The following is a 13719-nucleotide window of genomic DNA, read 5'->3' as shown; positions in this document are numbered from 1 at the left end:
TAAAAAATATTGAATGAGAAACATTATAGAATGTAGAATATAAGTATAAGAGGTAGATAGAGAGGATAGAACGCTATTTAAATATAATATATTGCCCAATATACAAAAGGGAAAACTAATAAGAGACCTGGCAACACAGCATTGCACAAGATGCTTCTGCTTCTAAAATTGCCCCACTTTTACAAATGCCCTTTATTTCCATCAAACTCTACTGCTGAATTACCCGTCAGAACGTCAAAAGTCAGAACTTCAGACAACTTCAACAGCTGCTGTGCTGTTCTGAACCGCTCTCGCGGCACGAGAAATCATTTTTTCTTGTTTATTTTGTATGTAAATACACAAGATAATACGGCTGCGAGAGCGTTTGGAATACCACCCCGGATTCTACAATTCCATATACATCATGTACGGGTGTTGCTTATCCAACGAATATGATTTATAACTCATCTGTACCATTTAATTTATCATTTAGTCTGGGCACTTCGTCAAAATCATATATCGATTTCAGCATCAGTTTGTCAGATAGATACATTTATTCAAATGCAAGGAATGATTCTTATGCCAAAAAAAGTGAATTTAAGATACTTTATACTGTAATGGTGCCATGGTCACACTTACCTGCCGTCAAATTTTGATAAATATGGAAAAAAAATATTTTTTCTTAAGTTCATAATTCAAAGAATCAGTTCTAAGCTGGCATCATTGTGGTCCTAGAAGGAAGTAGGATCAACGAAAGCACTGGAAAAGGTCACCTCTTAGCCGGTGTAACCGTCTCATACTTTCTTTGGGCCACAAGATATATTACCCAGAATGTCACCCTGGATAGTGGTAATATGCTGCCAGCTGGTCATCGGTGAACATGATGAAAATACTCGAGCACTGTATTTTGCAGCAATGTGAGCTCTTAAGGTCTTTATTTATATTACTGTTGATACATTATCTGTCTACTTTGTAATATATTTTATATACATATGTGGGTAATGTTTGAAATAAGAATGAAAAGAAAAAAAGGATTTTATTGTCATTTTTTCAAACAATATGGGTAATCTAAAATCTATTTGTTGGATTCACCAATATAAAACAATTGTTTTACATATATATATACATATAAATTACTTATCTTTTCAAAGCTTATATCTATAAGTTTTTTTTATTTATGAAAGAATATATTTCATTGAAATACAATTTTATACAAATTTAATAAACATGCGTTTTAACATTTCCCTTTGCGTAAAAGAACAAAACAATTTTTGTGTACCATATAATATTAGGGGTGATGTCTTGCAATGATGTCCTTTCTATTTTCACGCAATAAATATTTCTAAACCTACATAATACACACGCAATATTTTCAATGAGTGCTATTTAAAAAATATTTTTTAATACAAACTTATTTCTTAAATATGTTGCACTCCTGACCTATTTTATGTTTACTTTCTTAATTTTATAAAAAAACAGTTGACATAAAGCTGAAAAAAAAAGTTTTTAGTGTGAGCGAAACCGATACGAAGATTCTCTGTCTTTAAAACGGTTTTTGGGTATGTGGAGGGAATGCTTTAATTTATGTATTTAGGTTAAGTTAGGATTTAGGTTAGGTTAGATTCAGGCTATCGGGGCCCCTTGGAGCGCGAGGCCCCCGTGCAGCCGGCCTGGTGGCGCTCCACTCGCTCCGGGGCGAAGCTCCTCCCACAGGCGCTGCACTGTACGAGAGACTTGAGGTGATTCTCCCAGATCCTGTGAAAAGTGGCTTCGCAGTCCAAGTTGCCATCGGCTGCAAAAAAAACGCAAATTCAAAATACCTACTTAAATTTCTATTAATATATTTAGATATATACCTACATAGATATATACCTACTGGGTTTGAATATAAAAGGATTGTATATCGATCACAGATATCTGACTAAATACGGAGACGTGATTTAAACTAATGAAAGTCTCGTGAATTACTATATAAAATAATATTACTAGACCTAAATTTAATACATTTTTTTTTTTCAAATATATCTGGGCTGTGATTCTGAACGCTCTCTAGGGGATATCTCTACCTTTGCTAACACGTATTTAGTACCTACCTTAATTAATGCTAGCAACGCGTCGTCTATCCTCGCGAGAGCATTCAGAATCCCACTTCGAAAATACTTTGAAAAAACATAATTGATATGCAAAGAAAAAATAGAGAAATTATTTAGAAAAGATGATTAGGAACACAAATACAATGAAAAAAAAACTGTATTAAAAAACATTATATCAGCTTTTTACTAAAATATATTCGTGGCGACAGAAATATGAGTAAAAATTCATATTTAACTTCCGTGTTATTTTCTTGAAAACTGATCAACCGATTAATCCATATATTTGACTATTATTTCTTTTGAGATTTTTTCTAATTAAACTATTTTAAATCATTCAATCAATCGGTCACGCAAATTATTATTTTCATACAATTTTAATTTAACGCCATTTTTAAACTAATGTTTTGGTATAATGTACTTTTATATGTACCATATACTCGTATATTTTTCTAGTTCAAACAAAAATTAACCACATATGCATGTGTAGGTACAAGCTCTGAAAGTGATCGTTAGCGGAGGTACGGGTAATTTTCGACCCGGCGACAATAAAAAGGCGAGAAACATTCACCATTAAACCGGCGGAAATAGGGCTGAAATGAGGCTGACATTGTCGAAAGTCGCCCCCTTTTTGTGCGTCTGACCAACCCGGGTGGGCCACTGAACTCGGACACGTCACACTACCTCGCGCAAATAAAGTGTTGAACACTCGTGGTTATGCAAATACCGGGCCGGGTTGCTTGATCATTGGTAATAAATAAAATATTCTATTTTTTTATTAGGTACCTACAAAATTGCTTGCTGGAATCACTTAGTTTGATAACAATAAATCGCACATTTAGGACGAAAACGACTCAACTAAAAAAATCAACATTTTGGGAAATTAGAAAAGAAGAATGTAAATTGTGACACCTTCGTATTCTTTCGTCGATTGTTTCGTAGTTTTCGAAGTAAACACCAAATTTTGAGTTAAAAATTCTATCGAAGGCATTTAGCTATGAATCTGTGAAAAAAAACATTAAAAAAATAAATTATTATAAGTTTAAAGAAGACATTTATTTAATGAATCATTATTAGATTGAAAAAAAAAACAAAAAAAGCACTTTGAAAAATAAGATAGTGACATAATTTTTATTCGTCAGATAAGGTCACCAAACACATGTTTTTATTTATTGAACAAATGACATAACCGTAAATAAGTCACTAAGATTACCGGTAAGTCGGAACGAAACAACCACAAGGCTAAATTGGTCGTTTTTATATTTCAAAAAATAAAATAAACTTTTCATTTATATATGAATAAAATCGACTTAACCGGCTTTCGGTGACTATATGTTTGTCTGCGTTGCGTCCTTCACACAGCAATTTAAACTCAACGCCAATAGCGTCGCTTCCGTACTAACGCGGAGTCTAAATTCTCTGAGTAAAAAAGAGACCGATGTAACGGTTTTGTCCTATTCCAATATGGATAATGTTCATTAAAGTCGTTTTATAATCTTAACTCATTTTAAGCTTTTTAAAAGTTATGTCGTTTTCGTTCTAAAGATGTGATATGTTCAGCCAGGATTTGTAGACGGTACCACCTGTTTCATGAACCAATAAGTAAAACATCGTATGTTAAAAATGTTTTTTTCGTAGGAATTTTTCAGCGTACAATACAAAATTTAAAGACAGACTACATAAATATCACTCTTCAGATTTAAAATTGACACTTAAAATGCATTATGTAACTTGACAGACACTATAATAATAAATATGTACATCGCCCTTCCTCTCCTTATCCTCTCTTGTCCTAATTCCGCCCCATTTATAGTTCTTTTTAAAAATATATATAAATATTATCTCTTGTATTTTCCTTACTAACTTTGTACAATTTGTGGAAATCTGTTATTCATTCTGGGTTTACACAATGTATCTGTTTTTTTACTATACATATGTATGAAGAACTGTTGGTTTCCCAAATAAAATAAAATAAATAAACACTTGTGATCAAATCCAACCGTGAGACTGACTACGCGGGGTTCGGTTCCCGCCAATTGCAATAAAAAACCCAAAAAAGCTTATTTTCTTAATTGGTCTGGCGGTTTCGGTGTATTTTCATAATCTCCTTCCATATCCCCTGTGCCCCACCAGCTGATAAGCCGCTAAAATAGGCTTAGCGGGTTATTCCTTAAAATAAAAATAAAACAATCGGTACTAAGTTAATTAAATAACAACAGAGGTAACATTATACTTTATAGATATAGTAAAGGCAATAAAAAGTATCAATGATAGCGGGACACCAAATGCCGAACAATCTTTAAGTAGATCGGAAGATCTGTTGACGAATTACAACAGTCGTCTTCTCCTGACGAGTTTTCTGTGGTTTCCCCGTCGCTAGAGCAAATGCGGAGAGGCTCCTGAAACAGGCCACAGCCGAAATCTCCCACCCAATCCTTACATAATATATCAACTAAATAACTAAACAAAGTTTTTCATTGAAGTAAATTTAACATAATAAATTATATTTTTTGAAGTAAACAAATAAATGACATAATAAACCTTGTACATTACAAGCAAGGTGAAAGAATAATGCTACTCACATATTAAAAAAATAAAGATAATCAAATATTCATATTATTTATTGAGGCACCGAGTTTCTCGTTTTAGATAAATTTAGACATCAAAAAGATGTGCCGTTTGTAAATTATCGAAAAATCTATAAACTCTTTTCGAAACCGGCTACGAATCATTATGTTTTTGTAATATATTGGAAGTTTTATATTGTTAAACATTTTTTGTGATTTTTACATATGCAGAAAAAACACCCCCAGAGCCAATTTTATAAATCTAGAACTCTTATTCGGCTATATATAGAAAATCGGTAGTTTATTTCGTAGAAGGTTTTTCTTATTTATAATCGTGAAATATTTTTGGAAAATGAGCTATCATAAAAGGGGGCTGATTGTGAAACAATCCGTGAAAATAGTTAGGTATGTTCTGAAAATTCATGAAAAAAAAAAGTTTTTTTTTTTAAATGGAAGCTCTGGAAAACTTTCTAAGGTTCAGCTGCATAAAAAATGTTGAAATTAATAAAACGGGTTGCACGAAAAAATAAATATTTTTTTCTCGTTAATGTAACAATGAAAAAATTCAGAGCTTTTTAAATAATTTATTTAATAGACCATTGACGTAAGCCAATTTTTTTATATTTTTTATAAATGTATAGTATTATAAGCGGTATGAGTGTAAGTTTTGTATTTTTAAATTAATCAGTGTTACGTCTCATCTCCTTCTAGTTCTGCTGATTGGCCAGTTAACCTACCGTAAACCGGAAATCTATTACAACTCTCTTGTCATTGGTTGATTCGGAAGAACTAGTGACGTCATGTAAAGTAGTTTGTTTTTATTAAAATCATTTTTATTGTTTTTCATACATTTTCAAAAAACATCGCTTTACAATTTAATGCTCTAATTTTTACCGCGCGTGAGAATATGTACATTTTTTATACCCTTCCTTACTTTAATATCAATTGTTTCAGCTTGAAATAAAAAGGAGCACATTTAAAATGGTGTCCCGAAATTAAACTGAATGATCCACATAAGCACACGATATTTTTGGCCCGATATTTTTGGCCAAAACCGATTATTTGTGGACCAGTGCCCATTTCAAACGTATCGTTCAAATCCACACGGCACGGTAAAATTAGGAGGATTTGTCATTTTTATTTATTTATTTTTTTTAAAAATCCTTCAAAGGGAAATCGAGTGAAGATTAGTCTGTCTTATAATTAGTGTGTTTGTCTGCCATTGAATAAAAAAAATAGCAATGACAAACAATTATAATATAAATGAAAAAAAAGATCTACTCTATGGTCTTAATTTTATAATGCTGTGTGTGAAATGGGTCAAAATCTAATAAAGGTAATTAATGATATTTTATCAAGACCGGAAATTGATTATTCGATCATTTCCCATCATTTGAAAAACTATCCTTAAAAAAATTGTGTCGCGCTATCGATATTGCCACTTCCACAGTTCCGGAAAACTGAAATATAAAAACTTTAAATGGAACGGGACACAAGGTAATCTATCAAAACACGACCTTCGATCCATATCGGCCATCCGCATAGAAAATAATAATTATTATTGTTTGAATAAAAATTCGATCACAATTTACTTTATTTGAATGCCGATTTTACACATCAAAAAACGTTTTGGGGTTATTCACATTTTACTTTAAGAATGTTTAGCTATAATAATTTTTAAAATACATATTCTAGAAACTACGAGAAAAGAACCATAAATAAATTCTAAGTATTCTGATGCACTCATTGACATATTAATATATAGACATACCCCTGAGCCCTCAAAAATGATGACACTTCACTGACACTCATGCCCAATTGCTCAGTCGTTCTTCAACCGCTAGCTAGGCGTGACGTTTAGAATCGAAACAAAAATGCCTATTTGTATATGTAAATAGTATATATAATATAAATAATTAAATATTTGTTCATGGGTGATTAACAACTTTTTATTATTAATATTGAATATGAAGTTTTAGTCCCAACACTTATGTATGGAAGTGAAACATGGAACTGGCAGAGGAAGGATGAAAGCCGAGTGAACGCGGTTGAAATGCGATCTCTTAGACGAATGTGTGGAAAATCAATGTATGACGGAGTTACGAATGATGAAATCAGGCGAGAGTGTAAATCTGAGTCAAGTATAATTGATAAGATTAAGAAAGGTCTCTAAGATGGTTTGGTCACGTAGAACAAATGGACGACGAAAGAATGGTAAAACAAGTATATATGGCGAAAATGAACGGCAACGTGAGACGAGGACGACCAAGGAAGAGGTGGCATGATCAGATAAACCGAAATCTTAAGTCTGGTCATGTCAAAAGCAGACAGAACCGAAGGGCATGTATGACAAGATGTATGAATGTGGAGGAAGCTAGGAATGTATGCCAGGATAGACGTGTGTGACGGTCCATTCTCTCTGCCTACCCCTACGGGGAAATGGCGTGATGGAAGTAGTAGTAGTAATTGAATATGAAATTTTTATTGTAAGGTAAAAGACGTACAGTGAATACGATATGGATAATATTTTTAACGGAGTTGATGCATCTTAGATTATAACGTAAATTAAACACATTTTAATATTAGACATACGTACCTCTGAAGACGTAATCGTCCGCTTCCGACGAAGTCGAGTCCCGCAAAGGGGGTTTGGTAGCCCGGGCGTCCCGCGGGCTGTACTGGACCCTGGCGCTGGCGGGGGCGAGGGCGGGGGCGGGCACCCTGGAGGGACTGCTCGCCTTGCCGCAGCCGATGGGACCGTCCGCGGGCGTGGCGAGGGTGGCGGGGACCCTGGAGGGACTGGTCGCGTCGTTCCGCCCGGGACTGTTGGACTTTCGAGGACTTTTGGGACTCTTACTTCGGGGCGAATGCATCACCGGAACTACAAAGGGAATGAATAAATGAACAAAAATCACGCAGTTTCCCCGCTGCGGAAGGCAGAGAAGATAGAATACCATGTCACAAAAATTAAAGGGAAAAATTAAAATCGAATCAGATAAGAAACAGAAAATAATCAATATAATAGGTACCTACCTATTAAATTTACATGATATTATGATAATTTTATGCAACAGAGAGGGACATTTTTTATATACAATTTCCCGTAGAACTGAATTTCCTAATTTTGTGTTTTCATTTTCATAACAACAGGTAATAATTAGTTTGCTTGAATTTAATTCTATAATATGGTATCCTAATTATAATATTCATCTAACGCGGATTGAATCGGTGCAACGTAAATTTTTAAAATCGTTTAGAATCGGATCAAATACTTTCATACTCAACTATTATAATCGTCTAGAGTACCTTTATATCTTTAGTTTAGAATTCAGAAGGATTTTGACTGGTTTGATATTCTTGCACAAATTAATATCTAACTGTATAGATGCCCATGATATCCTTGCTCAGATAAACCTTAATGTACCTCGCCGTAACTTGCGTACCAATCCTGTCTTTGCTGTGGAAAATTATAAAACTAACATCGGATTCTTTTCCCCTCTGCCGTGGATCCTCAGAACAGTGAACGAAATCTCACTAAACGGTACTGTCGATGTGTTCCTACAGCAAGGGCAGGCATTTAAGAAGCAAGCGGTGTTGTCTCTGCTGACTCGCGATGTCACACTTGCCTTTTCCGCCTAGATTATGCTATATGCATACCTTTTGTTAATTATACACTTTGTTAATTTAAGTAGATTTCAAGAATGTTTAGATTAAGTATTACTCATGAATGCCAATCTATTAGGGCTTACTTAAGCCTGTTGATTGGCTTAAAAAAATCTATAAAAAACAAGTCAGGAGGCCCAGGCTTGAGAAAAATGTCATTTTTTGTGTTCTCACCTCAAATCGAACCTTCCATGCGTGAGTCAAGTGTCTTAGCCATTACACCATTGGAGGCCGCCAATAATAATATGCAGGACCCTTAATCATCATGTATCAGAGATACATTAGAATCTATTCACAACAATAAAGGTATTCAGCTCTCTAATTTCACTAAAATCAACAGATGGAAGAATCGAATAAACATGGATGTTCTTACATGTGCAGAATGGAAATGTTCTCCACCTCTGTTGTAATTTGTTAATCATCATTATTATTTGTGATTCAATTTTATTGTTTAATTTTGTTATACTTTTTTAACATCATTTCCTTTCCGCACCTAATGGTGCATAAGGAACTGATTTAGTGAATCAATCGCAGCGTATCTTAATATTTTGTTGTTAAATGAAGGTAAGATTATCAGTCTTATGCTTTAGGTGCCAGTCCAGGAACTATGAAATATTCCAGTATAAAAACACCGTTTTAAATAAATTGAATTGAATCGGGTTGTGGTCCAGTGGGTAGTGCCGTGGACTTCGGATTATGAGATTCAAGGTTCGAACATCACTCTACCATAAAATGTTTCTTATTTTTTTCCCAAAATTGAAATATTTGGGTAAAACATAAGAACAAAAATATTTATTTGAAAAAAATTGCTCGGAGGGGAACTCCTAACCTTTATTTATTTAGTGCTCAAATGATGACTTCAAAGCATGTTTATAAGATATATACGTAAATAAATTAAACCAATTTTAGCTAGAAGTTGTATTTTTTAAATAAAATTACAAATAATAAAATTGATTCATTTCAATTTCGTAGCAAAGCCTCAATATTTCTTTTGATAACGATATTGCAAGGTATAAAAAAAAATTACGGTGGTTTATGTAATAATACGAGTAACGTGTGATTAACTACAATTGTGGTATTTTGGAGCCCAACTCAGGGCACCCTAAAATTTACATAAAATACTGTAATACTGAACTAAAATGGCGAACTCATTCTTTTTCCCGCCCATTTTGGCAGTTTTTGTTTTTATTTATTACTAGCGACGATAAAAATAAGCCGTTTTTCAGTAAGTTTTTTACGGTGTTATGTTGGACGTTTCTTAAAATTGTTGGAATGTTTTTGATATTTTTCCTGCTTCCCACATTCCTTATTTTTTTTAAAGTAGTCGATACTATTGTATTTGTCCGTAAGGCTGGTATTCCAAACACTCTCGCGGCCGTATTATCTCGTGTGTTTACGTATGTAAATTGTGAAAAATACACGAGAAAAACTGTTTTCTCGTGCCACGAGAGTGGTTCAGAATAGAACCCCTGGTGGATAATTATTACAGTTATGTGTATAAAATAGGACCAGGCCCGATTTACAACGGGAAGTTAACAAAGTAATCTTCGACTGTCTATAAAGAAAAACCGATATTTGTGTACGAAAATGAGTATATTTCCATTAATATTTCAAGTATCTTCGTCGGTAACCTATAGTTGAACATATTTAGAAGAAAAAATTGTATGCATATTCTGCTTTTCATACGCAAAACCTAATTTTACTTTGTAGATAAAATTATTTGTAATCGGGGCCCAGAACCCTACTGCTGCTACTCTTAGGAAAAAGTCCTAAAAAAGGAAATCGAGTTCAGATAATTCCGCTTTGCAGTGTAGTGGCTGGCGCGTTCGCTTACTATGCTTAATGTTCTGGTTTTATTCCCAGGAAGGCCGATGTGAAGTAGTTTTAAAATGTCGGTTTATTGTCCGTGGACTGGAACCTGAAGCGTAATACTGATCGTATCAAAGATTAAGTTTTTATCGAATTATCAATACAGTGCAGTATTCACAACCGGGTTCGGATAGGGAAATTATGATCAAACCTTACGTCTTTTTAAAAAAAGTGGGATGACATTTTTTTATGAATATTTTAATTATAAAGAAAAAGAGACTGGAGTATAGAAAAATATTTTTTAGTACATATTCTTTATGCTTCTGTAATTTCTAGTTCAACCGGATTATTTTCTAAACAAAACAACTTTATTTGAGCATGTAAAATCAAAAATAGGACCCGTAAGTGGCGTATTGCATAGACTTCGAGGCTTACTTCCTCATTCCGTTTTGTTTGCCGTCTACTACGCTATGATTCATTCCCAACTATCTTATCTATCATGTATATGGGGTTTCGCCAGCAAAAATCAGATCTCGGAAATACAAGTTCTTCAGAACAGAGCTCTAAGAAACATTCTTGGACTTAAGGGATTCCCATATCAAGGATATCTACCGACAAACAAAGATACTTCCTTTCAAGGTGATGCCACTGCATGACATAACCAATACTATTTTGAATATCATAAACTTTTCTGCTCACACAAATTTAAAATACACATTTGGTCATGATATACAATACGTGTTACTCAGGGAATCTTCATGTGTCTAAGTTTCGCTCAACGAAGTTCGGTAGTAGGTCTTTGGAAAATATTGGCCATTCCGAATATAACAAACTGCCCAATAAGCTAAAAAACGAAAAATCTTTAAAAAAATCTAGAAGTGTCACAATTAAAAAATATTACTTGAATCTTTTTGATAGTGATAGTTATTAATGTAATTTATATAGATAATGTAAAGTACTGTGTTTTATGTTTCTCATACAATAATGTTTTCTTACTATTTCGGATTTAACAATGTCTGATATTATGTATTGTAACAAAAATGATTTTTTTTTATGTACGGTGCCAAATGAGTTTCTTTTAAAGCCTTGGAGTATGAAATGTGCTTTTTGTATTATATGTTTTATTAGTAATTTTTTATTTTATTATTATTATTTTAAAAAGCCATAAGCACATTCTATGTTACTTTTTCTTTACTATACAATTTTTGTTAAAATTATTGGAGCCCTTCCAGAATAAACATAATTTTTACGTGATAACTTTAATGAAAGCTTAGTTTTAGTTTATGAACATTTATTTTTCTTTTAATTAATTTATTAGACAATTTTAAATATCAATTAATGAAAATTAGATGAAGTTGGTTAATATAAAATTATTTATAGACGCTGTCTTGTTGATAGATGTTTATTTTAGATAGAAGGGTCAAGTGGAGCGTTAAAATTATCGTAATTTTTGTAATATTTCAGATCATTTAACTTTTTTTTTTAAATAAATTATATTGTTTAAGGATTACGAAAGTTATTTTTACTTTTTATTTCAAGTTGTTGTATTTTTTTTATTATTAATTCTAAAAATAATTTTTAAAATATTTTTTGGGATTTTTAAAGCTAACCAAAAATGGGATCTCATTTCGGTAAAGCATGTAAAAAAAAACAAAGCAATACTAGGTACATCAAGAGATATGTTTAAATCAAAATTAATAGATAAAAGGATACAAAGTTATCAGAAAAATGTTAAATTTATAAAGCCGTTTATTTTACAAAGCGTGTCCCTAAAAATAGCAACAATATATTGCAGTTCCTACCCTAAAACTTCCAAGATTAGCAACACGCTAAATGCGGTGAAAAATAGTGTTTAAAGTTTCGTACAAGTATCCAACAATGCCAGTCGTGCATATTCTGTACTGTAGGTATCTGATCTAAATCAGGATAAGGTAATATGAAATATCGTGCAACTTAAGGTTACTAACTATTGATCCTTCACTCCAAAGAGTGGATATGAACTATGATTATATGGAATATTAATTAATTCAAAGGCGTTCCAACCCTCAACTCTAAATTATGCAAAGTACATCAATCAAATTCAATTTGTTTTTAATAACTTTTTAACATTCAAATTATCAAAGACATTTGAAGAAATCCCAGAAAAAATAAAAAATGGGGAAAGTTTAAATAAATTTCAAATTTAATACAAAGAGTATATATTACGTGAAAAAATACTAGGTTAGATATATTATTAGTAGTGAATTTACCTACGTAAGTTAATGTAAGTGTACATATAAAAGAACAGTTTGAATAGTATAAATTAGGACAATACGTGTATAATAGTGATAAATAATGTTAGAATAAGTATAGATGTAAATATATATATATATAGGCGGCCTCCGTGGTGTAGTGGTCAAGACGCTTGACTCACGAACGGAAGGTTCCGGGTTCGATTCCCGGTGAGAAAACAAAAATTAAAATGTGATTTTTCTCGAGCCTGGTTGTTCTGTAATGTAATTCACCACTGTAATTGGGCTTCCTGGCCTGTTGTGGTGCAAAAAAATGAAATGAAATGAAATTGTGTTTTATATCTGTACCTTGCAGGATAAACCACGGAAACATTGAACGAAATGTTCAGGAAACAAGATTTTGTAATTGCGCGATTTTCAAAAAATCATAACTTTTTAATCAAATGAGATAATTTCAATCTATAAAGAAAATTCAATGCAAAATCAAGATTATTTTGATAATAACAGCTATAATAATATATTAAAATAGCGTATCTATTTTAACTTAAAAAAGGCATTTATATGACGAAAGTGGACTTTGATGTTTTATTCACGTATATTGCGTAATTTCTGCATTTTTAACATTAAAACGGCAAAAAGTGGACTCCCGTGTTTTATTCTTCAAGCTACAGATATGACTATGTTAATCATAGAACTAAATAAAAACAATCATGAAAAAGTGAGTAATTTTTTTTTGTAAGTAACCCGCTAAGCTTCTATTTTAGAGGTCAGCAGATGGGAAAGAGGGAATAATATTTAAGGGGATTATTGAAAATACATCACCTTGTCATCTCTCATTTATCGCACCGAGGGTGTTCAATATTTTGGAAGAGCGTATTAAGCTATCAAGGACAAAATCTATTTTTAAGAAAGGGCTGGATTTTCCTTAGTGGGAGGGATTTGACGAGGAAACTCCTTGATGATTTTCCGAATGTTTGAGTTTACTGTTTACCATATTGATGTACCATATATTTGTTTTTTTTAAAATTATTTCTTATGTTTCTGATTCTATATTTGTGGTGATATACTTATGTGTCTGTGCCAACTAATTGCTCGTCCCATCTCAACACGGGACTTCTAGTCCCATGGAGTTGGGACTTGTGTCTCAAATAATGTACAATAAACTTATGTATGCAAATGAATAAATAAATTAATTAATTGAAAAATATATAAATCAACATCAGAACACAATACGTCCGAATAAAAAATATTTAAAAAATAATTTCTTCAAAAAAGTTGGTAAATAAAAAATATTGTTGCCGTAATTTTGATGTTAACTCTTTATAGTGCAAGACTCTGAGGAACTTAGAAATATTGATTTTAATACTAAGATGCGTTCAT

The 13719-nt window shown here is 32.5% G+C and overlaps 1 protein-coding gene across 2 annotated transcripts in view; it reads right to left on the bottom strand.

The window, feature by feature from the left end:
- Positions 1–996: 996 nt before the first annotated feature.
- LOC148285603 (uncharacterized) overlaps positions 997–13719 on the bottom strand; it is a 31977-nt gene continuing 19254 nt past the window's right edge. The window contains exons 4-5 of one of the 2 annotated variants that reach the window (XM_088243057.1): positions 7233–7517; positions 997–1771 (exon numbers count right to left, since the gene is read on the bottom strand). In XM_088243057.1, the coding sequence (XP_088099183.1) occupies positions 1608–1771; positions 7233–7517 (449 nt within the window). In that variant the 3' untranslated portion in view covers positions 997–1607. Of the gene's footprint in view, positions 1772–7232; positions 7518–10841; positions 10953–13719 lie in introns of those variants that run through there. The other variant, XM_088243064.1, reaches the window with a different exon arrangement.

This window comes from Micrasema longulum, unplaced genomic scaffold (genome assembly GCF_059751315.1).
Source record: "Micrasema longulum isolate JH-2025_06_02 unplaced genomic scaffold, ASM5975131v1 h1tg000020l, whole genome shotgun sequence".
Taxonomy (NCBI): domain Eukaryota; kingdom Metazoa; phylum Arthropoda; class Insecta; order Trichoptera; family Brachycentridae; genus Micrasema; species Micrasema longulum.
This window is presented reverse-complemented; position numbering and strand designations above follow the sequence as displayed.